At 36.3% G+C, this 25,652-nt stretch overlaps 1 protein-coding gene across 2 annotated transcripts; it reads left to right on the forward strand.

Moving 5' to 3' along the window:
• The first annotated feature begins 670 nt into the window (after positions 1–670).
• LOC131066468 (autophagy-related protein 13b) lies at positions 671–19,143 on the forward strand. 2 transcript variants are annotated; one of them, XM_058001230.2, is made up of 3 exons: positions 671–3,784; positions 3,943–4,127; positions 16,140–16,445. In XM_058001230.2, exons 1-3 carry the CDS (start codon positions 2,084–2,086, stop codon positions 16,204–16,206), a joined length of 1,953 nt encoding a protein of 650 aa, XP_057857213.1. In that variant the 5' UTR covers positions 671–2,083; the 3' UTR covers positions 16,207–16,445. The 2 variants fall into 2 exon arrangements, with proteins under 2 accessions (XP_057857213.1, XP_057857212.1); XM_058001229.2 differs by lacking the exon at positions 16,140–16,445 and adding an exon at positions 18,472–19,143 and having other exon boundaries at positions 678–3,784.
• Positions 19,144–25,652: the final 6,509 nt, after the last annotated feature.

A 25,652-nucleotide genomic window follows, 5' to 3' on the forward strand; every position in this document is an offset into this window, starting at 1 on the left:
ATTTAAACAAACAAATTCATTAAAAAAATACCAAGGGTTATAATCTAGTAGACTTATACAACCTAGTCTCACATTCTTTATACATTTTATGAAGTCAACATTTTAAAAATTTTTAGTATATTTTTGTAGGTTAATTAAGAGTATAAATTTATTGTTTATGATTTTAGGCATCTTTGATGTAACTACATCATTAAAAACATGTGTATCACATATAATTCATTGTTTCTTTGATGTAACAACTACTCAAATAGATACCTTTTTCTTTTTTAAGTACAAACATAATAGAAACTAGTACCTAATTTTATAAGTAACCACAAAAAACAACCAAATAACACCATAAAAACTATTGACACCTCAATCAAAAACCTAATCTTCTCTCTTAAAGTAGAAACATAACAAGTACTAATACTTCATGATAAAAATACATAGAAAAGACAAATTATCGATAAAAATACATAAACAAATTCTCCCTAAATGACAACATAACAACTATTTGACCAAATGACTATTGTATCATCTCCCTTAATAATTATCTAAATTTAAAACAATCTCTAAAATAAAAATAATAAAAATTGGATTGAATTGACATATATGAATTTAAATCCCCATCTTGGGAATCATTTTACTTCTTTCCTACCCTTCGCTGAATTTCTTTTTTAAGCATTCCTCAGCTCAGCCGCAAAACCAACGTTACCAACCGTCAAACAATAGGTAATCCAAAAACAGATAAGGCAAAACAAAACAAGGCAAGCCAGAATTACTAGGTAGTCTAGTCTCACCTAAAGCTACACATGCATGTGGCTCTATGTCCATCACCATTTTAATTATTTGTTTATTTTTTCATAACTCGTACACGCAACGTATTCTTTCATTCAAACCCTCTGTAACTCGGGCATTTTTCTCCTCCCTTCTGCCCCAAGGTTTCGCTTACACGTTTGTAATCATTTTTCAGCAAGCTACCAGAAGAAGAAAGAACAAATGCCTTTGATTATACGGGTAATGGGTGAGCCGATTTTGGCCTGCACTGATCGCGTCGAGGTAAGAGATTTCGATTCCCTTTTGCCTTATGATTTGCCTTGTAAAATACGGAAGCAAAGGGGAAATTAAGGCAATGGATTTTGTTTTTAGAAATTCCTCGATTTGGCAAGAAGTTTGATTGATCGAACAAGATTGATAAGGTTTCTAATGGCTTGAGCTTGTTGGGAACCGAATCCCTGGTCTGCGGCAAAGCTTTGGATCCAAAAACTCAATTATGCTTTTTTTTTCTTGGAAGTAAATCGCTCTGGCATGAAATTAATGCTCTCTGAAATTGTTTTGTGCATGGAGATTTTGTTTGGAGCATTGGAATTTTAAGTCGAGTTTTGAATTGCCAAGGATTGTGCTATTTGTCTTTGAGAACCAAGAGTTGGGGTTTCAACAAATTAGTTTTTGTAAAATTTGACGCCCTTGTTTTCTCCAGAACTTATACACCCGGGAGTGCTTGAATTTGTTGCCAATACAGTCACAGGAATTTTTTACCAGTACAGTCGCTGGATTGTTTTTTTTGAGGGGGGGCGAAATATAAATATTTAGGACTGTTTAATTGTACAGTGAAGATCTTGTCTACTGTTTAGTTGTACAGAAAAGGTTTTGTGTACCTTTTTCTTGGGAGGTGTCCCCTTACATGGGCTGCATCATGATTGCATCCTTGGTGTTGAATGAGAAGCGAAGCAAATCAGAGGGTTTTGTAGCTATATTGTGCATTCAATCTTGTGAGGGCATGCTTGAGCAACGCTTTGTAGATAACCTATGGGAAATCTTAACTATGCGCCTGCCTATGGAGCGAATACAGTTGGTGTGTGAAGTGAGTGGCTAAAATTTAAATTCGAGGAGGTTGTGTGAATGATGATGTATGCTGATGCTTTGTAAAGTGGAATACAACATGGACTCTGGACCGTTGTCATTGCCAGCCTAGGGTCGCTTCTGGTGTAGTGGCTTCGCCTATCTGATCCGAAATTGTGCATAATTTGATCTGAGCTTAAACTGTGCATGATTTGATCTGAACTGAAACTGTGCATGATTTTTGGTTGACGCCACGTAGGCGATGGAGTTGTTTGGCAATCTCCAAGGTGAAGTGTCCAAAACTGAACTGATATTTGCTGAGTTTTTTGCCAAGAGCCTGCACATTATAGTGGAGTCAAGGATTCCATGTGGGGAACATTCTGGGGCATCGTCCTTTTCTTCATCGTCATCTTCCTGTCCCAAGGACAAATGGTTCAATTTAGCTCTTGGAGAATACCCTCCTGTTCTCGAGAAGATGGAGCCAGGGAGTTTAAGCTTGCTGGAGCCTATGATAGTTGATGTGATTCTTCTACGGAACTCTGATTACAGAGTTGACATTCCTTTGTTCCTTACTTCAGGGAAACAAGGTTCTTCCAGCAATGCATCAGAAGGTTTTGGTGGTCAAATAATACTGGAAAGATGGACTGTAAAATGTGAGTATAGAAAGTCCAGTACAAGAGATATTCATTCTGGTCGGATATCTTCTGGGAGTGGAACACCAAGATGGGAAGATGGAAAGAAGGTTGGCAGCAAGATCGGTCCTGGCAAAGGAAAAGGTTTGTCAGGCACAGGAGACATAAACCAAGGGGCTGGGGCTTCACAATCTTCCTCTCCTGCTGCAGAAGTACCTGTTGCCTATAAGAAAACATACAAGAGATTATTAATTTTGCTACGCTCTGTTTATTGCACTGCCAGGCTTTTGCCAGCATATCGGCTTTTCTGTCTTGCAAATTCTTCTAGCCATGATTGCAACTTCAGTCTTTTTCACAGGGTTTCATCTTCACCCGAGCCTCTATCACATGCTGATGAGGCTGAAATGCATTCATTTAACTTTACTCCAGTTGAGACTCCCTGTGGCAGAATCTGTTTGTCAGTGTCATATCGCTCAACAAGAGCAGTTACTGCACTAGAAGATGCTGCTCCTCTATTACCAGAAATAATCACAGATTATGTGGGAAGCCCTGCTGCAGAACTGCCAAAGAGGTTTCCCAATGATTTGACTTTCACTCCAGGGAAGAAGAAAGTGCACATGACTACACCCCCTTTGTCAGTACCAGGATCCTCTGCTTGTACTGGGTTTGTAAGACGACACAGTTGGAGTGGCAATATCCACAGATTGCTACCTTCATCCCAATTATCCTTTTCCCCCTCACATCGCCTCAGCTTATCTCCTTCTCCATCTCCATCCTATTCAGACATTCATGGTTCTCCTAATGTCCCCAATTCTTGCCCCATTGCTCCTCATCGGTACCTTAGAGTGGATCATTCCCCCTCACCCAGGAGTTCACCGCAGCATCCTTTATCATCGCAGACCTTTTCCTCTCAAGGTCCTTCTGATCAACGCCCTGCCAGTTTTGATGAATATTGGTTGTCACCTCCGTTTTCACCGTCACCTTCACCCTCACCGCCAGCACATTTTGCAGAGGGTAATCTTACAAATCCAATTCGATATCCTGGAAGTGCCCCTGTAAGCATCCCAGTGAGTTCTGCTAGTAGGACTCCAAGGTCTTGGGCAACTGACTGCTATCAAAACAGGACATTACTGCCTCCTCCATCCCCTAAAAGCCAAAAGTCTGATGCGTTACGCAAGACAGCCTCGGCTAATTCCAGGATTACTTGTGCTCAATCCCCAGTCTATGATAGATATCCATCTCAGTGGCAGTGTTCTAACAAACCCACTTTATCAAGGCCTACGGAATCGCAAACTGGGAGAACAGCTTTGCTTGCATATGGAGGTCAAAAGGTAACGTGGACAGGACCATAAATGAAGCTCAAAAGAGAAGTATTTTGTTTTGATCTAATTTGTTTGGGCAAAGTTTTGTCCGTTTCTCATCTCAAATTCTTTATTCCTTTCCAGTTAGTCATGCTCATTGAAAATAATGCAGAGTTAACTTCATTCAGGTATATAAAGATGGAAAGGATGGCAATGCAGAGGTGACAGGAGTCAAATTCTCACCCAGTGGCTCACCAAAGATTCCATTTTCTAGAAGTTTGAGCAAAGTTTCCCATCAGGATGAAATTGACTATGAAGATTTTTCATGCCCCTTTGCAGTAGATGATGACGAGACTACTGATTGTAGAAGCAGGTATAATCAGAATTTCATATCTAAATGTTTCCCAATTGTGGAATTTAATATTTACAAAATTGGTCATTTAATCAATAGCTGTCCTATGTAAGTTGTACTTTAGGTTTGTTTTGACTTTTTAGAGATGTTTTTGATAATATATACAAGCTTTTGGCCATATCATTATTAATTTTCAATTCTTTTAAAGGCTTCATAGTTTTTTTAGTAAATTATTACAATGTTCCTATTTCCTGGTACAAGATTAATATTTAACTATGCTGCGATTCCATATTATTCTATCCAACAAACATTTATAAACTTGATTGAGATAGGTTGAAAATTACTGTAATTTGTAGGTGATTGCAAATGGCTATCTATTGCCATTGTTTCTAAACATTGATGGGCTTGTGTTGTAAGCACAGGAATATGTAATGGCATCTTAGACATTTATGATTTTATCATATGAAGCTGAAAAGTAAGTTAGGATACTGGAAATCTCTGTCTTGTTATCAGAACATTTCTAAGCATGGTTTACCATGAAACTCCAGTATATGACTGAGACCATGTTCCTGTTCCTGCACTCACAATATTTTGTGATTACATTTATACATAATATAGCTGTATACTTACTCATTTAATCACATGTCCTAATCTTAATGATAACCCCATACAGGTACATGTGTTCCCACATCTCCAGGGTAACTATGTTTCTTTTTTTAAGGTTTTATAAACTGTGTTTCTCTGTCATTTATAAGAAGCAATCTAAGACAGTGCCCGTGGCACACTCTAAGCAATAACTAACTTGTTTTGTCAAGTAAATTTACTGAGGTCTAGACATGATCAATGTATAAAGAAATTATGATTACCTACAATTGTATGGATAATATCAAACAATTGAACTACTGATGTAGATCACTTTTTATTAATCTCACAGCTAGAATTTTTATCTCTCATATAAAATCTAGCAGCAATTCTTTTTCGTTAGATGCCTGAATTTCTGTTCCTCTTTCAAACAAGTGGAACATTTTTATGTGAGCTTTATACTGCATAAAGGGCGAGCCAAAAAATGTCTGATAAGCAAAGAAGGAAATACAATTATTTTTAATTGAATGAATTCACATGTTCAATTTATATATGGTGCATGTCAATCCTTGAAAACATAAAGCTGAAAGTAGTCTGTATCAATCTTTTTATGAATACCAAAAAGATGGATGCTTATTATCAAGAAACCCTCCCGGCATCCTTGGTTACCTAACAAGAATACAAAATCTTCCCTTAACAGAGATGTTGGACCTTAGTCATAGCTAACAACTGCACAGAACATAGATGATAGATTGGTCCTTTAGGGTGACAAATTCCTGGAAAATTGGGTAAGGATCTATTGATAGAATGAATGTTATATGCATTGACCCACCCTACTGTTTATTAAAACAACACCCAAGTGCCTCACATATGGTATTACCCATTCTCTCAACATCTCTCTAGCTCTGCAAGTGCTTCTTCAGTGATTTGGTTGCTGGCCAGTATGAGCTCTTTCTCCCATTTCAGCAACTTATGTGCACATTACCTTCAATAATTTCTCCTTTGCTGTTCTATAGTTTGTTGAGTGAAGTTGACCTCGTCATGATCATCATATTTCTTGTTCCAAGCATCAACTCTGTCATCTCTGCTAGAACATAATAATATTGTTCTAATATAAGATCATGAAATCTTATGCTTATTATATGCTTTATATCATGTAAGTAATTATTAAGCTAATAAATAATAAACTATCAGATTATTAATTATTTATAAATATTATTTTTTAATAGGTGTGAGAAATATCTCTTTAGGTATTTTGCCACACCACCTATAATTAAGGAGCTTCTCCCTCATTGAGACATACGGGAATTTGGAGATTAATAGTGAATTCTATCAATATGCACAAAAGGTATTATTGGCCATGTGGAAGTAATGAGAAGTGTTTCCCTAGGTTTGGTCTATGTTTCAATAGGTCATTTTGTATGTATTTTATAATGGACTGATGCTTTATAGGGTTTTTAACTTAGAAGGGTTTTTTCTTGTATTAATTGTGCTATGTGTTGAATTTGTATATCTTTTAATTCATATTTTATTTATGTTATAATTATTGTGATGATTAGTAACTAATGATCCTAATTTCTAACATGGTATTGTAGTAGGTTAAGCTATGCCAATCATTATTTATAGTTACACTGTTTATGAGATTCTTTAGTTGTTTTTTACTTAAGAGTCTCATCGATACATTTAAATTAGAATTATGTACAGTAGTTTTTCAGTTGTTTGGATTGAGAGGAGTAATATAATGATAAGATAAATAAGTATTTTTCAAACACGCAATTTTAATAATTATTGCTTGTGAATTGAGTTTTAGGTTCCAGCAAGTGGTAACAATGCTGGTTAAGTCAATTGTGAGACAAGAATAGTACATGTTTTTGATTAAGAAAGCAGCAAAACAAGGGTGCTGACCCTTAATACAACAGCCCATAGGCGGTAAAAGAGAGAACAGGGGTGCAAGCCCCGAACAAACAAAGTCGGACAGGCGAACAAAAAACCTGTCAAACCTGCAACAACCCAAAACCCCAACTGAAGAATGGGGTGGAACACCCAAACCATGAGAAAGATGGGTTTGGGGAAGGGGGGAAGACTTCCCCTTCTGCCTGCGACACACCACAGTCCAGGCAATGCTATCATTGGGACCAACAAAAGAAGAATCAAGCAGGGAGGATCCTGCAAAGGGGCTGTCATCAACAGCAGCAGGCTGCGGGCACACAACAGAAAAAATAGTACATGTTAAATTAAATAGTTGCAAAGTTTTATGACAAACAAACTTCCAATGATGTAGACTTTTAGTAATAGATTAAAATTTACAATATATTTACAAATATTCACATGTCAAATTGTAAAACATTTGTGGTTTGGGATGAAAAAAATCCTATAGAAGGGTACAATTTTTGTTTGACATAAATAAAATTATTTATTTTTACAAAATAGAATGCCTATGCAAGGTATCACATATATCAAGGATACTTCTTTCTATATGTTTTGTGCCCTAGTACAAAAAAATTCATACAGTATATAGGAATCTACGTGAAGAGGTAAGATGGTTGGTACATTCACCCCCTTTAAATTTCTCTGGCCTCTATATGATTGAAATATACAAATAACCTTTCATATTACAAACTCTTCAAATGTTTTAGGAGGTTGCGAAGAATGGTTTTTTGAAATAAAATTATGTTTACCAATGATTTTTATAGAAAAACATAATGACGGGAGAAAATCGTTGAATTAAGAAATTGTTCAAATGTTTTAGGAGGTTGCAAAGAAGGGCTGTTTGAAATTAAATTATGTTTACCAATGATTTTTATAGTAAAACATAATGACAGGAGAAAATCGTTGAATTAAGAAATTGTTCATTGCATTGAAAAAAGAATGGTGCAGGTTAATAATCCACATTCATTAAAAAAGAGGATTACATCACACACCTGCATTTGTGGGTAGTTAGAAGTCTTTAGCCATCAATACTATTGTTTCGTCAAGTCACCATGGTAGATTGTCCTTGCATTTTATTGTATAGCGGGTTTCATTGTTGAGGCCTTTATTCAACAAAGTGGTGATCAGAGTTGTTGTGTTTGCTCAGACTAAATTGCATGTACATTGACCATGTCGGTTAATCATGTAGGGCTGGCATGAAACATGTCTAGAAAGAATCAGATCTATGATTGGAGAATATATCACAATAGTAGAATTCACTAAGAACCCGGGCTCTTATATTATTTTCAAATGTGAGTGAATATAGAGTTCGACAAGCCACTTCTAAGAACCTAGGCTTTTATATTATATTCAAATATGAGTGAATAGAGAGTTAGACAAGCCACTTCTAAGAACCTGAGCTCTTATATTATATTTAAATATGAGTGAATATAGAGTTAGAAAAGTCACTTCTAGATATAATCATATTTATAATGGGAGGAATTGATTGGGAGAAGCCTCTTGTCTATGAGAACATCTCATTTAGATGCCAAGTCTGCCATGAGCACTATCATCTGGCAAGACTCACTCCCAATTTAAGAATCTGGTAAGTTGATTACAACATGCACCAACAATTTAAGCCTTTTTTTCAGTTCTTGACTATCCTTAAGTATAAAGAGTCAACATATATGGTCTTGTTTGTAGTTGGAGTCATTTTCAACTTAAAAAGTTATGCATTAATCATAACATTTTTTTAAACTCTTTCAATTTTATGTTTTTATAATCACACCCCTTTTGGCCATAATACAATACATATCAGCCTCATCAACCAAAAATAAATTTGAACATGAGTGAAGAGACTTAAGACTATAAATCAAATTCATCATCCAAATGCTTAGCTAGGTATCTTAATTTTTTAGCCTTCACCATTGTGTAATTTTTTTAAGGAAACCTATATATTTTACTTAGTAGCAAATCATGCCCTGTCTCATTCCGATCCCGAGTATGAAATGTACTTGTATCAAAATCGGGTTTAAAGGCCTCAGGGTGCATCTGAGAATTGATTTTTGCGTTCCCGAGTCGAACCTGACATTGCTATTTCATTTCCAAATGATTCTGCTATTGACGTGGTAATTCCAAGTTGACTCCATGTATTTTGTATGATTTTAATGACTTTTTGAGCTGCAAAAAAAGGTAGAAAACACCCTAAAACGTGTGATGCGAGTCTCCCATTCCATCATTTTGCAATCAAAAGAGCTAATTGATGCAGGAGAAAAGAAACACAATGCAGGAGGGTTTTTAGCAATCTTCAATTTGTCGACGATGATTCCAGGTAGGGTTTCAAGATTTTTTCATTTTTGCAAACCTCTGTCTCTAGAAAACAATAAAACTTAAAATTTAAAAATGAAAATCCAAACAAAAAAACCCTTGTTTATTTTTTTGTTTGGTTTTAAAAATTTGAATGAAAACCTAATTTTTTTAATACCATAAATTAAGTTAAACTATTAATAAATTACTAAATATTACAAAATACAAACTATTAATGTTTAAATGTTTATTATGAATAATAAACCTACTTTACTATTAAATTTAAATATTTGCTTTAGGTTTATTATTCATGTTTATTAAATGTTTTGTTTTAGGTTTTATGTTTAACTTTATTAATGTAAACATTATATCTAATATTAATAATTTATTAAATATTTGTATTTTTTTGGTCAATGAAACTCAGCCTATAAGGGGTCTGCGCCCTTGTATTAAAATCAAAAGATGATACACATTGTATCCGTCCATGACAGCTTATCAAGCTAATATGCCGCAACTACCCACTCCATCTACTAACACCTACTAAGCTGCCCTCTGTCTGCATACCCCTATACTAATTGTATCTTTCTACACCCAAGATTTACACCTATTACATATAGTTTTTTTTATATTATAAGTAGAGTACAAAATAGTTACATTATAAGGAGCATTGCCCCAAAAGTCCAAACTGCTAATCCAAGAACAACCAGTATCAAAACAAAACTATTATATCACCGCCATCGTATCAAAACACAAAACAGAGAACATCCTGACCAACATAGTTCCTGTCCAACAAGGGACATATATAACCAAGAGTTGAGTCTCCATAGAACAAAACAACTATAACCACCATTGTCTATCAAACTGGAAAGAGAAAAATCATTCTTCCCACAAAGACTTAACATTGGAACTGTAATCTGCATAGTGTCAATCATAAGTTCCGATTGGAGGTTCTATTTCATCTTTAGGATCTGGATCTTTGATAGTAGGCTGAAAGTATTCCTTCTAGCCTCTCTTTGGTCTGGAAGTTTCCTCTTCATATTACATATAGTTTTACAAAAAAGTGCCCAACCATTATGGCTTCCTAAACATTTTTTACCAAAAAACAAAAAATACACCATTGAACCATCAACATTCACTTGACACCATCACCTGGGGCTTCTTCGCCATTCTTCTCAATTGGACGCTCTTGCCTGATTTCTAGGGGCAATTAGGTCTACACTCACTGTGGTCCACATTTGCCACGAGATCTTCCAAACCCTCCTTTGCTTTTTGCCCCTCTTTCATCGTCTGTATTTCTTACGCATTTGCATCCTCCAGATTCTTCTCTTTGATGAAATCCTTTAACCATTCTTGTCCCTTTGTGGGCATTTGACCCATAATACGTTTCAAAAATTGCACCCCCTTCATCATCGCTATTCTAAACTTTGGCATCTCCAACGGGTTTGAGAAGATGAGTGTGAAACTCTTTGCAACATGTCCATTTCTCCTAACCACATAGTAATCCATCGGTAGAGGAATACTTGCCCTAGGCTCCACATTGTCGAGGACGTCTTCCATTTCCCCAAGAAACCTCTCCTCCAAATTAATTTCTCATAGAGGGCCGCTGCCACCTCCTTCATCTCGCTAGTGTGGAGGATAGACACCAAGAACATGGCCGAGATATCAAAGTTAACTTTGTATCGATGGTCTGATCTTAAGAAATGCTCCTCGAGCATCATTTTAACAGCATGGAGACCAACTTGTGGCTTGTCTTAAACACTCTAAGCATTGTCAGTCGGAGCAGGGGTGGGTTAAAGTAAATTTCGATGGGGCTTCGAGAGGCAATCTGAGAATCTCAGGTGCAGGTTGTGTCACCTATGATGTGGAAGGCAAGGTGTTTTAATAAAAGGAGCTCAAAGGTTGCAAGATGGCACTAATAATGAGGCAGAGGTGCAAGCGGCTTTGCTTGTGGTTGAGCTGGCTAGCAATCTTAAGATTCCGAAGGTACACTTAGAAGGAGATTCCAAAATTGTAGTTGACACAATCTCGAAGGGTTCTTCTCCAAGTTGGCGTATTATTAAATTCATTTCAATCATCTGCTCAAAGTTACTTTCTTTTCAAGATTTTAGAATTTCGCATATCAAAAGGGCAAGAAATGGGGTGGCAGATTTTTTGTCCAATGTGGCATCTAAGCTGGACCCTTTTGTAACCTGGTGGTGGGGGAGTGCTGATGAGGAAGTACTTTGGTTTGCCTAGTTGGGAGCTGATGGTATTGCTTTGAATGCTTGAAGTACAGATGAGAGTATTTGGCACCGATTTATGTGCAGGACACTTGGAGAATAACTTTGATGTAGGCTGAAATCAAGTTTGAAGATTTTTGATGTTTACCATTGGTAGAGACTGTTTAAATTCTCTGTGGCAGGTACGAGTCACTAATGCGCCTGCTTTATTCATTCTCTTGGAAAGCATGCGAACCCTGCCAACTTGGTTGGGTAGGGCGGCGGGAAATGGTGGTACATCACATTTATGGTGATTGAATGGGTGTTAATTTTGACTGCCTTTGGTTTATGTGGCTTCCATTGCTATGTTCTCGAAATCTTGGTAGGCGTTGTTTCCAGGTAAAGTTTGGTGGAGGTGACAACATTGTTGCAACAGGTAGAATGGAGGCGAATTTTACATTGAAACCAAAGAAACAACTCTGTCCATTTCTTGGTCCTATCTCGGAGAGGAGGCTGAATGGGATGTTCCTTTCCAAAGATGAAAGGCTAGTGAAGTGTGTGAAGAGTTTGCTGGGGGAAACCGTTGGAGTGGTGGAACACCGTTACAGAACCAACATGGATGTGTACTCTCTCATCTTGGCGTGGGGCTTGGAGTTGGAGAATTCTGTGGAGTCGGTGACAAAGGTGATGAATGCCATTGTCCCAGGAGGACATCACTTGGGTATGGAGTCGATTATTGAGTGGGTGGTTCTTGGTGCTGGGTTTGACATATGTGAAGGTATTGAAATTTTCATCATGTGGTTGAGGAAAATTTCATCCCTTTTGTGAGGTGGCGAGATGATGAAACAAAGGCACGATTTAGAGGGGAGGTGCGCATTGGATGGGAAGCCCTGAAGGTATTTGTGGACTTAATGGAGGTTGATGTTGCACTACAACAAGCCATAGAGGAGGCGAGAGTGATGGAACGTGGAGGATGGCGAACGAGGAAGAGAAAGCGGGTGGTGAACGAACCCTCGTATTTTCTTCGGGTACTTCTTAGTGATTCTCTGTTTTATGGGGTTTTTTCTTGTTTCCGGTTTGTGGGGGTAATCCCTGTTGGCTCTTTTAGAAATTTTGATGTAGACTGTGTAAAAATGTATTCATTTTGTTAAACTGGGTTGCTGTATCAAGCGAAATTTGTATGCTCGAAGACATTGTATTTTTTGGGGGGATGGTGGTTGCATGGGTGGTTGGGGGTTGGTTTTTTTTTGGGGTCTGTAGGGTGATTTGGATGGGTGGCATTTTGGATGCTTTTTGGTGGGTGGTTTTGATGCTCTCTTTTAGTTAAAAATGTAAACTTTCCTTTAATTATTAATAAAAACTACTATTATCGATTAAAAAAAACATTAACTCAACTTCACACAATTGAGGCATATACAAGTGGTAGAGCAAATTCTAGGTGGGGGTACATATGTTTCTATATGTCCCAAATGTGATAAGAAGTATACAACTTTCTAAGTTGGGTGAAAGCACATTTGTGTGCAATTCTTAGAAAGGGTTTTGAAGCCTATCCAAGGAAAAAGAAATGCACCTATACCCACCTTCTAGAGTAGCAGAATATATTAAGGAGAAAGAGGAAGTAGATGCAAGGGTTGAAAATAGAATGGGGCATCCATTAAATATAGGAAGGGGCTCACAGAGGCCACCTACTTCTTCATCTCATACACATAGTGTTGCTCTTGATATTGTAGTAGAAAGCCATCCATTTTTTGAGTAGAAACCAAGATGAGGCTAGTATTTCAAAGAGAGAAAAGGGACAATTGGAGAGGGCATTTTGTAATGATGCCACAAATAATATTGCTGACCAATCCCTTGCTAGATGCCTCTATGCAAATGGTTTATCATTCAATGTTGTTTGATCACTCTATTGGCAAGACATTGTAAGAAAAATAAATGAAGCTCTGAAGGGGTTCACAAGCCCAAGTTATTAGAAGGTGTGTAGCACTTTATTGTCAAAGGAGGTCAAACATATAGAAACTTCATTAGCTCCCATAAAGGTCTCATGGAAAGAAATAGGCCTATTATTTCCAATGGATGGAAGGATGCAAAAAATAGACCATTAATCAAAGTGATTGTAGTGTGTCCTAAAGGGGCAATCTTTCTAAAAGTTGTGGATTGTGAGGGGCAGGTGGAGGATGCACAATTTATTGCTGACATCTTTATATAGTGCATTAACGAAGTGGGCCCTCAATATGTTGTCCAAGTTATAATGAACAATGCAAATAATTGTAGAGCAGCTGTTATGTTAGTTGAGACATCATTTGAACATATATTTGGATACCTTGTGCCATGCATTCACTTGACCTCATGCGAGAAAAAATGGGTATGAAAATAGATTGGATCAAATGAGTCTATGTTGAAGTTGAAGAGATCCAAATGTTCATAAAAAACCACCACATGTCGCAAGCTATTTTTAGATCATTCTTGTGACTAGAGCTACTGAAGGTAATTCAAATTTCAAACAATGTAATTTTTTGATTTGATGTTTTCCTTTAGTGTGTGTGTGTGTGTGTGTATATATATATGTAGTCTTCTTTGTTTTTAATTATTTATTTTCAAATAGGTTGCTAAGACTAGATTTGAATCCAACACAATCGTCTCGATACGACTTGTGAAGGTGTGAGATAGTGAGAGGCACTTTCTGGTATGGTCATTAGCCAATCATGGGGCATATGGAGGCAATCCAACATTGAGAGGGCTACAAATGTGAAGGGAAAGTTTCTAGAGGACACTTAGTGGTATCATGTGGAATATCTTCTTAGTTTCACGAGCCCATCATGAGTACGATTTGCTTTACTGACATGGATAATCCATGCTTGGGGGAGGTTTATGGTGGCATAGACTTACTAAATGAGAAGATGAAATCCATCATAAATGCAAAAGTGCCTTCGTATTGGCTCCCATAGTAAAGAGATCCTTGCTATGCCAACAAGGGTGCCAGCATATCATGATGCAAAAGTCAGTGAACAGTTTAGGAAAGCTCTTACTAAACTCTTCCTCGATACTAATATGGAAGATGCAGTTACAACTGAATTTGCTGATTTTGTAGTCTCCAATTGTCAAATTCCTTCTTCTCTTTGTGACAAGGATAGGAAGGATGCTCACTCTAGGTGGTACCTCTATGGCCACAAATTGCCATATCTCTAAGTTCTTGCGATCAAAATTTAATCACAATTAAGTTTATGAATTTTTACGCTCTCTCTAAATTTGGTTGTCATTTAAAAATTACTATTTTCAAATTTGAAGTTTGATTTACAAAATTGTCAATTTAAAAACTCTAATGAGAGCTCCCTTTGCTTCATTAGCTTGTTAGTTCTTCTTCAGCTGAATCGAATTGGAGTACATACTCCTTCATCCACTCAATGAAGTGCAATTGATTGGCATCGAGCAAAGCAGAGGATCTTATGTGTATTCCAACTTGCGCCTTCTTATTCACAAAAATGATGAGTACAAGGGGCAACTAAATTTTGGGATGTAGAACCAGAGCATACTGACTTGGATCTTTCTGTTTTTGTACAATCTTCAGTTATCAATGTGTTGAGTATCCAGCATGCCTAGTGTTAATGTTGATGACGATTTTGGTGATGATGACCCATATTTTTCTGACCAGTGAACTGATTACTAATTGTATTATTTAAATGTTAAACAATGATTATCTATCATGACATTCAAGTTTGATCCTTTTGATATTGAAAACTGAATTTAAATTAGTATATTATGTTTCAAAATTTGAAATTTGTAATGTTTTTGTTTAGCATATGTATTGTTATATAACATTCTAAACTTAATTCTGTTTTTAGGCTGCATATATATATAATTGTTGTATGAAACTCCCTCCCCCACCAAACAAAAAAAAAGAAACTGCTGTACTGGTGTATTGTACCTGTACCCGTACCCGTTATGCAGTTTCTAGATCAGTCAACTACATTTGAAAGATGATTCAAATATTTTTGGTATGGTAGAAGAAATATCATTCCATTCTTAAATATCAGTCAATGGACAACCGATACACTATTTTGTTGACAACAATAGGTAGAAGAAATTGATTTCTCTGGAAGCAGTTCGAAGGCTGAGTCTACCAATTATGGCTCACCCACAGGACCACAAACATCACCCTTGTGGTTTAGCTTGGAGAAGCACTTCACTCCTCACTGTTATCTGTTGTATAAAATCAAACTCTCTTGAGATACAGATTTTTATTATTTAGTGCTATTTGAGTTATGTGATGTTTTACTTGGTTAGCCACACTTTTTTAATCATGTTGCAATCTATGAAGCAAATCCTAGAAATGTCATCATGGATTTTGGTAAGGATAGATATTGCATATGAGAATTAGTTCCTAAGCTTTCTTTTGTCAGTGCTAAGTAGTATAAAAAGCTGATAAGTTCTGGTAAGAAATGTGTGTTCTTAATGGTGAGAAATGAATGCAAAACATACATCCTTGCGGTACAAGCCTATGCGGCAGCCCCCGTAGCAGAACAACAGTATTTGAATAGAATGTTGGAGGACTACAAAGATTTTCTTAAAAATTACCTATTGTAGTGCCTAACTAGTGCATGGTGTATTGTACTATTGATCTGATTCTAGGATGAACTCTTCGTTATGAAAATCAAGTGCAAGGTCCATGAATTTGTGTAAAAAAGACACTTGAGTTCTTCACCTTGCAACAATTGTGTTAATGCCAAAGAAGAATGGCACATTCTGGCTGTGCTTTTACTACAAAACTCTCAACAAGATTGTTGTGAAGGACCTTTATCCTCTTCTCATGATTGAGGATCCAACGGAGTAGCTTCATGGGATCAAATACCTTATTAATATTGATCTTAGGTTGGGTTACCATCAAATTCCTGTTGAATCCCTTTAAGGAAGGTTTAATGATTTATTATCTATTTGGCTTGATCAATGTATCTGTGATATCTATGCAAATGATGAATGACATTCTTTAGCCTTTTACAGCTTCAGTATTGTTGTATATCGTGATAACATTCACAATTTTCAGCAAAACATGGGAGGAACATATACACCATAAACGACAAGCCCTCAACACTTTGCAGCAGCACAAGTAACATGCTAACATGGAAAAATGTTCCTTTGCCATGAAGAAAATATGATATCATGGATGTATCGTTGGAACACCTGGGTTAAATACAGATCTGATCTAGATCTGCTTGTTCAGGAATTGTCTACACCAAATACCCTCACAGGAGTTTGGAGTTTTTGGGTTTGGGAAAGTTCTAGAGGAAGTTTGTTCGTGATTTTTTGCATATCACCTGGCAATTGAATCAATTTACCGAAGGTGGTGCCCAGGTAACTAATATCCCACCATGAGTCAACTAATATCCTTTGCTTAATTTTTGTTGCCCTCTTAGTGCTGTTTTGTTTCCATATAGATCAATTTTGGCTGATCACCATATTACAAATTGCCACTTAACTTTCAGAAGTCGTCTCAAGATGATTGTGTTAGATGCAAAATGGGTCTTTGCAACTTATATTAGAAATTAAAGCCAAAATGATAAAAAATTAAAGATAAATTTTAAAGAATGCACATTACACAATCAAATTATGAAAATCAGAAAATCAATAAATTTAAAATCAAATTACTACTTTGCGTATCTTCAATAGGTCCAAATTTGATAATTTTATGAACACATTCAAAACAAAAATAAATTTTAAAAGAATGGAAAAAAATAGAGGAAAACAAAAATACCTCTTACAGCCAAGGGAAGGTTGCAAATGCGTAGGAATGACAATGCAATGCTGGATGAAGCTTCAATCTTGATCTTCAATTCTCTATGTCAATGCAACAAGCAAAAATATATGCTCAGCCTGTAGGAATGAAGTTGTTGTTTGCCCAAAAAAAAAAAGCAAACATAATGTTGTTTTGGTGTCTAAAGTGTTTTGGTGGCAACTTTTAGGGTTTAGGTTGGTCAAAAAGTGAAACCGGACCTCAAAAATGTTTAAAAATTGCTAACTTTTTATGTTTTCAGCGGTTTGGGCATCCAGGTTTACACTGGATTCGCCCAGGCCAAACTGGCTTACCCATCACTGCACCCTTTCCAGACCCGCAGGCAGACTGAACCGGGACTGGGACTGGGTTCGAATTGGACCAGTACCCAGGCTACCAGGGGCTGGACCCTGGAACGTAGATATTTTTCTTAAGGCATATAGTATGTTACCACTTTGATGTGCCTTCTTGTCCACGGCAACTCCACTATTCAGTTATCCATCATCACCTGTTGCATGTCCACAGCACAGTTTCATATTTTACCAGTTAATATTGCCCAACTGTTATATGTCATTATGTGTGTCTAACTGCATTTATAATTTTATTGCTTTCTGTCTCCTGTCTTTTCCATTTACAATCAACTTTTGATCTCTACCATTCACTTACCCATCGTCACCAATTGCATGTACATAGCAGAGTTCCATTTTTACAGTTGATCTTGCCCAATTATTAGCTGACATTGTGTGTGTCTTACTGCATTTATTGCTTTCTCCATGTCTCCTGCTATTTACTTTTGCTGTTTCTGTTTTGTCCTCATTCCTTACAACATGGCTGTCACATGCAAAACTTGCTTGACATGTTTAGAGAAACGTGCTTATGTTAGCTGAATATTGAAACTTCAATTTAACATCTGTTTAGAATGCATCTATTCGCCAACTATAAGAATAGCTAAAGCTCCGTCTTTTTAAATTTGGTCTCTATTTTCAATAACATTCCATTATACATTTGGAAGTTATTGAGTTCTATGACTTATCTTTTATTCACTACTGCAAAAATGTATATCCCTGTCTTTTTAGATTTGTGATCTTTTGAATAATTAATTCTGAAATTTATATTGATTTTAATAACACCAATGAGATCAAAACATTTGCATGAACATGAAATACTTTGCCAACAGAATAAATTCTGAGCTGCTCATTAACAAGCAGATACATGTAGCCAATGTGCTATCTCTTGTTGGGGAGTCATAGTGAGGTGGTTCATGTCTGTGATGAACTTGTTAACCAATTTGGTGATGTATTTTGAACTATGCATGTTAATTCTGATATAGACTGGATTACCACGTCTACTCCAGGTGGTGGAGGAACACACTATGTGAAACTACGAAGTGTCAGTATGGTTTTAGAATACTTCCTTGGGTTAGAGATAAGGGGGTGACTTTGAATATGACACTTGATTCATCCCAATGATACATCTGCTCATCAGAAATATATCTTCCTTTTTATATTTTGATTTTGATTTCTTTCATTTTTATAAATTATCGGTTTTAAGGATGTCTTGAAAGAGCTGTGCTACTTTTCTAAAATTATATTTGGTTTATATACAGGACTGATTCCCTTGATGGGAAGGGAAGCATTTCTGAATCTTCAGAAATTGGTGGGCAGGCTATAGTAATGCATAAAAGATCTCACGGTGCTGCTGTAGGTGCCCTTGTAAATATGCTTGCATCGGCTTCTCCTTTGTGCCCAGATTTTGGTAGTTTATCCAGTTTTCCATCTACCACTGCTGAGCTTCAGGGCACTACAAGTGAGCATGGTGCACCCAGCCACTCCGTCAGTACTTCCTGCTCTGGGAGAGATGATTCACAGATGGTTGTTCATAAAACAACTGCTGATGCATTAGAGGAGCTTAGGGGCTACAGAGAAATGAAAGATAATTTAATGAGCCAAAGTGGAACTCAATCAGTGCGAAGGTCATTTATCTGAGAATTAGCAAAGACTAAAGGTCTTTCTGGAGTGTCTCAAGGCATCAAAAATGTGAATGCCAAGCCTGCTTGAACATTGTGTACATATAGTTTTAGCTTCCCGATTCTTTTGTTGTGCAGGTACAGCAAGATTTTCCTTTTGTTTATTGCCACAATTGGCCATTTGGCCCCTTTATGGAAAGCAAGATTTGCCAAGCCCTTGGTTTTCAATTTATCACTGGGATAAGGTATTCATTATTGAGTTTGTTGACTGTAAAACACTGCTAATAGCAAATTTTGTTCATGGGTTTTAAATTAGAACTTGAAATAGAAAAGGCTTGTTGCAGTTCAAAACTGTATAATTCTAATATATTATATTACAATATTATTACAGAACTGAGGCTAGGAAATTAGAAGGTAAAGCTTATTCAAATCTTTTTTGTAATGGGAGTTTGAATTTTATTGGTAGAGGGATGACGAGCTTCAACATTTTTTCTGAATGTATTCTTTACCATTTTAATTTTTCCCCCTGTAGATTGAAAATGATCATGTTATAACATGAGTGCATATGGGGGAAATCTATAGAATGTTAGCCAAAATGAGGTTCATCATGCACATTTCTAACTCAGCAGAAATTCCTGAACATTTCTTCTGCACGTTGTTGCAGTTCCCTGCATTCCCTGGTTGATATGGCCTTACTTTTGATTGTGCACTGTATCCATCCTTACATTGTTGGGTTCTTTATGTTAATTGTTTACCTTTGTCTGCCTGTAATCAACCATCGGGTACAATTTGCATTGGCTGCCATCATCTGCCTATATTCAACCATGGCTCACAGTGTCCGTTGACTGCGATTATCTGTTCATAACCAACCGTGGTGCACGATGTCCATTGGCTGCCATTTTTGTTCAGACCATATTCCTGCTTGTCACTCTCAACACCAGCATATCCTTCCCAGCTTGCAAAGATTTACACAACCAACAAGTTTAATCTCTGATCTTATGGATATAGCAATGAAATGCATGATCGTTTAAAATCTTTCACCCTCTTAATAGTGAAACGGTATTTTGGTTTGGGAGACCTGGGGCTCTCGAGTGCATTGTCCTAAACCTTATTGGGAAGATACTTTGTTTTTATCTTTGCTTTGCTGTTGTAAAAGCGGATATACCCAGCATTCCATATTTGTCTTGGTCTAGTTATAGCCTAGCATTCTTATCTCAAGATAGCAAGGTATTGTTAGCTCTTAGTTTGTTTGCCTTCTACATATTTAGAGATTCAATTCCTTGTGTTGTCAGACAATTCACTGCTATTATATTGAGCAACAAGTCATGCAAATATAGAATGTCCTCTTTCACCCAGTTGCTTCATTGCCTTTTGACAGCCAACAATTTAGGTACCTACTCTCTTGTTCATTAGTGTGCAATGAAGATTTGTGACAAAGGAGCTCTTATTAAGGCTAGCAATCTTCAGTTAGTATTTGGTCATCAGATTGAAGAGTTCCTGTTTTCCAATATTTTCTTTAACAAACAAAATGTTGCAAGAGACTAACTTACAGTTTGTTTGGTTTAGGGTAGAGTTAGATATATCAAAAGAGGCCTAGTGGCAAGAAGAAAGCAAGAAAATGAAAGAAGAATGAACAAAGGAGTAGAGGTATAGTTTTGTGGCTGTTTACCATGTCAAAGAGGTCTAGCCGTTTGCAAGAAGAGAGGAAGTGAAAGAAGAATGGACAAAGCAGTGGAGGTATAACTTAGTAGTCATTCAAGAATCAAATATGAATAGAATGTCATTTTGAAACTGATTGGGAGATGAAAAGAAAAGTGGAGATATGCATGAAAGGCTATAATAAAAAGAAACAACAATGGATAAAAATATGTGCAAGATAGACGTGACTAATAGAACCACTAAAGAAGACAAAGTGAACTTCACTTTTATGTTCAATGTAATTAGATGTATGGAAAACAATATTTGTTTTGAATCACTTCCAATAGAGGGTTATTGACTACAGTGCAGGGCCAAGGAGGGCCCTTTAATCTAGTCAGTGAATTACTGAGTTCTAATAAAACATGCAACATGAAACAGTGTCAATTGTCATACATTCATCTTGACAAATAAATCACAGGGTAATGCTTCTTTTATTTAGTGGAATGAATGTGTATGGTATATGTGAACTATGGAAAACCAGCAGGTTGAGATGAAAGTTGCTGTGAAAAAAAACTCGGGAAGAAGTACTATGGAAAAGCAGCAGGTTGTTGAGATCAAAATTGCCGCAAGAAAAAAATTAGGGAAAAAGTACTATGGAAATCCAGAAGGCTGAGATGAAAATTCCCTCATAAAAAACTAGAGCAAAACTATACTATGGAAACCAGAAGGCTGAGATGAAAATTCCCTCATAAAAAACTAGAGCAAAACTATACTATGGAAACCAGAAGGCTGAGATGAAAATTCCCTTTTAAAAAAGCTAGGGCAAAATTACTTAGTTGTTTGGTTTAACTGGAACAAATGTGAATGCTGGATTGTCTCTGTATGTTGACTTTAAAAACTAGGTACAGATTATGTATAATTACAAGACAGTTGCAAAAGGGCATTGTACCGTGATACTTAAGGTTCTATAAAAGTTGATAGCTTGTGTCCTTGTCAGTGTGAAGGTTCATCTCATAGGTGGATGGTGTGCGGGTACATATGTTGATACATCACCAGTTTAGGAGTTCCGTTTGACACATTGTGATCCTTTGGAGTACGGTCTAACAACATGATTTGGCATAAGGGTTGATGTTGCACTCGATATGTGCAAACACTGTTGGTGTTGCATGCCAACTAAAGTAAGCCATCCAAGTTGGTGCTAGCTGGGAAGCTGTTTCAGATGTTGCCGACTTATCTGCATGGTGGCATTGAAGTGAGTTACCATTGTGGATGTGGTGCTATGAGAAATGGCACCAAGGAAATTTGATGCTGGCATGATTTTGAGCTGGGTGGTATTATAGGCACAAAGAAAGTGAAGTGCAACTTGATGCTGCTTGGGTTACATCAATTGCCCGCCCTTCTAAATCAATGTTCTCAATTATGTCTTTAATCAATGTTGGAAATTATAGTCCAAATTGCTCAAGGGTTGTATCACATACCTTAATTGCCTTGTCTTGACCATTGTAAGCAACTAATGTATGCCATGCTAAGTGTGTTTAGTTGTTTTAGTATTTTGCAATTGTTTATGATCCAAGTCTAAAGAATTCTTGGTTGCGCTTGGCCCAAGAAAAGGTGGAAAATTTATTTTCAGGAGTTCTACACTGAATGTTGGATAAAAATCCATGTTGGGAGATAAATGATGAAGACAATCCTTAGTTGTACATAGTATTGTGCAGGAACCATCTTGTAGGGGCACAATTTTTCAATGTGGACTCTTGTGCTCTTTTTTTAATATGCAATTGTACTTTATCATCTAATTGAATTTGCGATGTGTGGCATGTGTTGTGGTGAGTATTTGTTGAACTTATTGGTGAACATATGGGATCTATGGCAAAAACTTATCCGCCTTGCCCACTTCATTCTCTTGTTGGCACGGTTGAGTGTATGATGACCTGCAAAAAGAAATGTCAAGGGGCATAGTTAGGTGGAACCTGACACATTTGAAATGGACCATGACTTGTAGAATTATATAGAGCTTTGTTGTAGACATGCTAAATGAAGGGAAATTGTAATCCCATGAGGATGAATGTGCATTGCTGTACATGGAAACCAGGGAAACAAATGAACAATTATATAACATATCCTAGAAGACAACACAAATTGCGAACAAGCCTTGAGTTAGGGTTAGATGTAATGGATGGTCGGACAAAGTGAACTCAAAATATGATTAAAGAATAGATAGGCTAAATCTGTGTTGATAATTTTTCTTGCATTCAATCAAGATGACGTTTTTCAAAATCCTATTGCTAAATACAAACACAATGTGATTCTACTGTTTTGTGAAGTAATTGAGACAAGAAATCCATACAAATTCCTAAGGCCTAGATGGAATTGATAAGAGTTTTATGCAACACAAGCTTCTAATTTATTAGCTTGGCTATGTAACTCAAAGCGTGACTTGATGAATGTTTTTAAGAGCATAGATAAGTTCTTGAGTACTCAAGTATAATGCTGCCTGGAATAGAGCACTTACCATATGAGTTGGTGGTGCCCATAAAGATCTTATGCTTGTAGAGAAGTTGATTGGACATGTAGCACTTGGCAACATGTTCATCTTGTGCAGATGTAGAAGATCCAATTAGAGTTGTGAACTTGTGTGCTAAGCTCCTAGATCAACAATTGGATAGGAGGTAGTTAAGGTAGTATGTGACATTGTCTTTTCTTTCTTGTGATTGATAACAAGACAAAATTGTTATATGTCATCAACTTCATGTGGCAAACAAGTTCTCTAGCTTGCTTTGTCTATGTAGAAATTGAAGCTTTTTGTGATTTGAATGAATAATGGTATTTAACTAGGGTCTAGTGTTGTCTCTTGTCTTTGCATGATTGCCACAATTCCTTCTTATATGTGGAGTAGCACTAAATTGTGTTGCTAAAGGTATTTGAATAAAAGCAATTGAATTTCATGTTGAGAAGCTACCAATGTTTTAGTGCATGGTTAGATGTATTAGTTTTGATCTCTAATGGCTGCATGATGTTTGAAATTGGAAAACACTATTGTGGCATAGAGGCATTAATTACTTTTCAAAAGTGTCCATTAGAAAACATTTTTTGGATTAACTTGATCTTTTATGGATATACATGTATACTTACATGATTGATGATATGTCAAAAGTATTAAATTATCATGACAATTACATGAGTGCTTAAAATGGCTTGCAATCTGAGTTAATGCAATGTGTCTAGGATGCATGCGATGTGCTCATCATACTCCTTCCAAGTCTTACCAAAGATGATAATATTATATAGGACAATGACGAACTAGTAAAAGGCTTAGATGGTCTTTGTTCATGGTACACTGGTCAAATAGAAGGGCATAACCAATCATTCACATAATTTATATTGTCTTGAATGTCATCTTTCGAGCATCTTTAAGATCAATAGACACTTGATGATCCTAGACTACAAATTATTGGTAGAAGTATGGTGTACCTTAGTGCGAGTATAAATCATTAATATGCTACAATGTGTACTAACCAAAATTGTGTACTTTGCGATTGCTACTATTGTGTTTTGCATTAATTTAGATGTTTCTTTGTGTCCTTTTTACCTCTTGTTCCCTCTTGTTCCCTCTTGTCTATCCTTGTTTTTTCCCTTCACACCTAGCCTATCCATTATGAATCTGTTGTTTTCCCTATGTTTTTTGTGGCCTTTTTCAATGCATTTTGAACCCTTGCCTATCCCTCATCCTCATCCTTCTCATTCAATCTTTACCTTACCCACATAGAATTTTATTTTTGTATCAAATTGTTGATATGTTTTTAATCCTTATTTGGCCATCTTTCCCTTATTTCTTACATCACCTATGTTATTTTTGTAAATAATTGCTTGTTTTGGCTTACTTTCATCATCTTCTTTCTTCCCTATGACTTTCAGGCCCCCAATAGTGAGTGTTGGACACATCATATGCAAGGTACATATCCCACAAAGCTTCCCTATGAGTTTGAAGAGTATCATTAAGTGTTGGGCACACCATATGCAAGGTACATATCCCACATGGAGAGTGGCCTTGGTAAGTGTGCTAGTCAGTAAACAATTTCATAAGCTAACCATTATGTTCCTCCTCATCCCTATTCTAATGACAATTTATTTGAAAACTTACTAGAAACTTTTTAAAAACCTTTAAATAGGGGCATCCTCACCCTCATTTGGATAATCCACAACTACCATTTCCTTTGTGTAATTTTGTTTATGCTTTTGGGGCATTTCTTGCTAGAGCTTGGGGTCTCTTGGAGTGCTTTTCATGTTTTGGAACTTTGCTTGGAATCATTTGCAGATCACAATAAGCTTCTTGTAGTTGCTAATACTTCCTCTCCAAACCATTACTTCACCATTTTTCTTTCCACCCATAGCCATGGAATCCCATTTCCCTCTCCATTGTTGCATATTCTTCCTTTCCGATAATCCCAAATCCTTTTTTTTCATCCCCTTTTCCCCTTTATATATGTGTAGACACTTAAAATTGTCCCACGCTTGCAAACGTCAATGTCGCTAATCATTCCTCTTTCTTAATTAAATCATTTCAAGTATTTAATTAATCTAACTTGATTCTTTAGAATTAATATTTCCCTTTCACTTCAAATTAATTATTCAACTTTCCCTCTTAATAATTTAAAAATTAACCACTTTTCCTCTATATTAATTAAATAATTTTATGATTTAATTAATTTTCATTATTTACTTTAATTAAACGATCTTTATTGTTTAATTAAATTCAATTTCTATTTTCCCTATACTTGAATAATTTTTTAAAATTATTTAATTTTCTAATGATGTCCTCTCATTAAATAAATTTCCTAAATTTGTTTAAGGTCATTTAATTCTCATTGCAAATAAATCAAGTTTCCTTCCAAATTCAATTCAAATTCACTTTCCACTAATTCCAATTTCATTTTATAATTTCGAAAACCTAAATTCAATCTAAATGACATTTCATCCTAAATTTCCTACATCACATGTAGAAATTGTTAACTAACACTGATGCTCAATTCTAACTAGTGGCTCATCAATCACTTTTTCTAACCAATTAGTCACTTCTCCCTTTTTTGAAATCCACTACTTAGTCAATTTAGTTCCACTCTAAACCATATCGAAAACCCACAAGGGGACAGTTGAGGTAAAATTTTCAACATGTTCCTTTTGAG

This window comes from Cryptomeria japonica, chromosome 11 (assembly GCF_030272615.1).
Source record: "Cryptomeria japonica chromosome 11, Sugi_1.0, whole genome shotgun sequence".
NCBI classification, from domain to species: Eukaryota; Viridiplantae; Streptophyta; class Pinopsida; order Cupressales; family Cupressaceae; genus Cryptomeria; species Cryptomeria japonica.

What these genes read in the sequence shown, in the direction of transcription:
- LOC131066468 (XM_058001229.2), top strand. Translation starts at nt 2,084, where the DNA reads ATGGAGTTGTTTGGCAATCTCCAAGGTGAAGTGTCCAAAACTGAACTG. An exon ending in TTGCATATGGAGGTCAAAAG is followed by an intron (nt 3,785 to 3,942) that starts GTAACGTGGACA and finishes AACTTCATTCAG; the next exon opens with GTATATAAAGATGGAAAGGA. An exon ending in ACTACTGATTGTAGAAGCAG is followed by an intron (nt 4,128 to 18,471) that starts GTATAATCAGAA and finishes GTTTATATACAG; the next exon opens with GACTGATTCCCTTGATGGGA.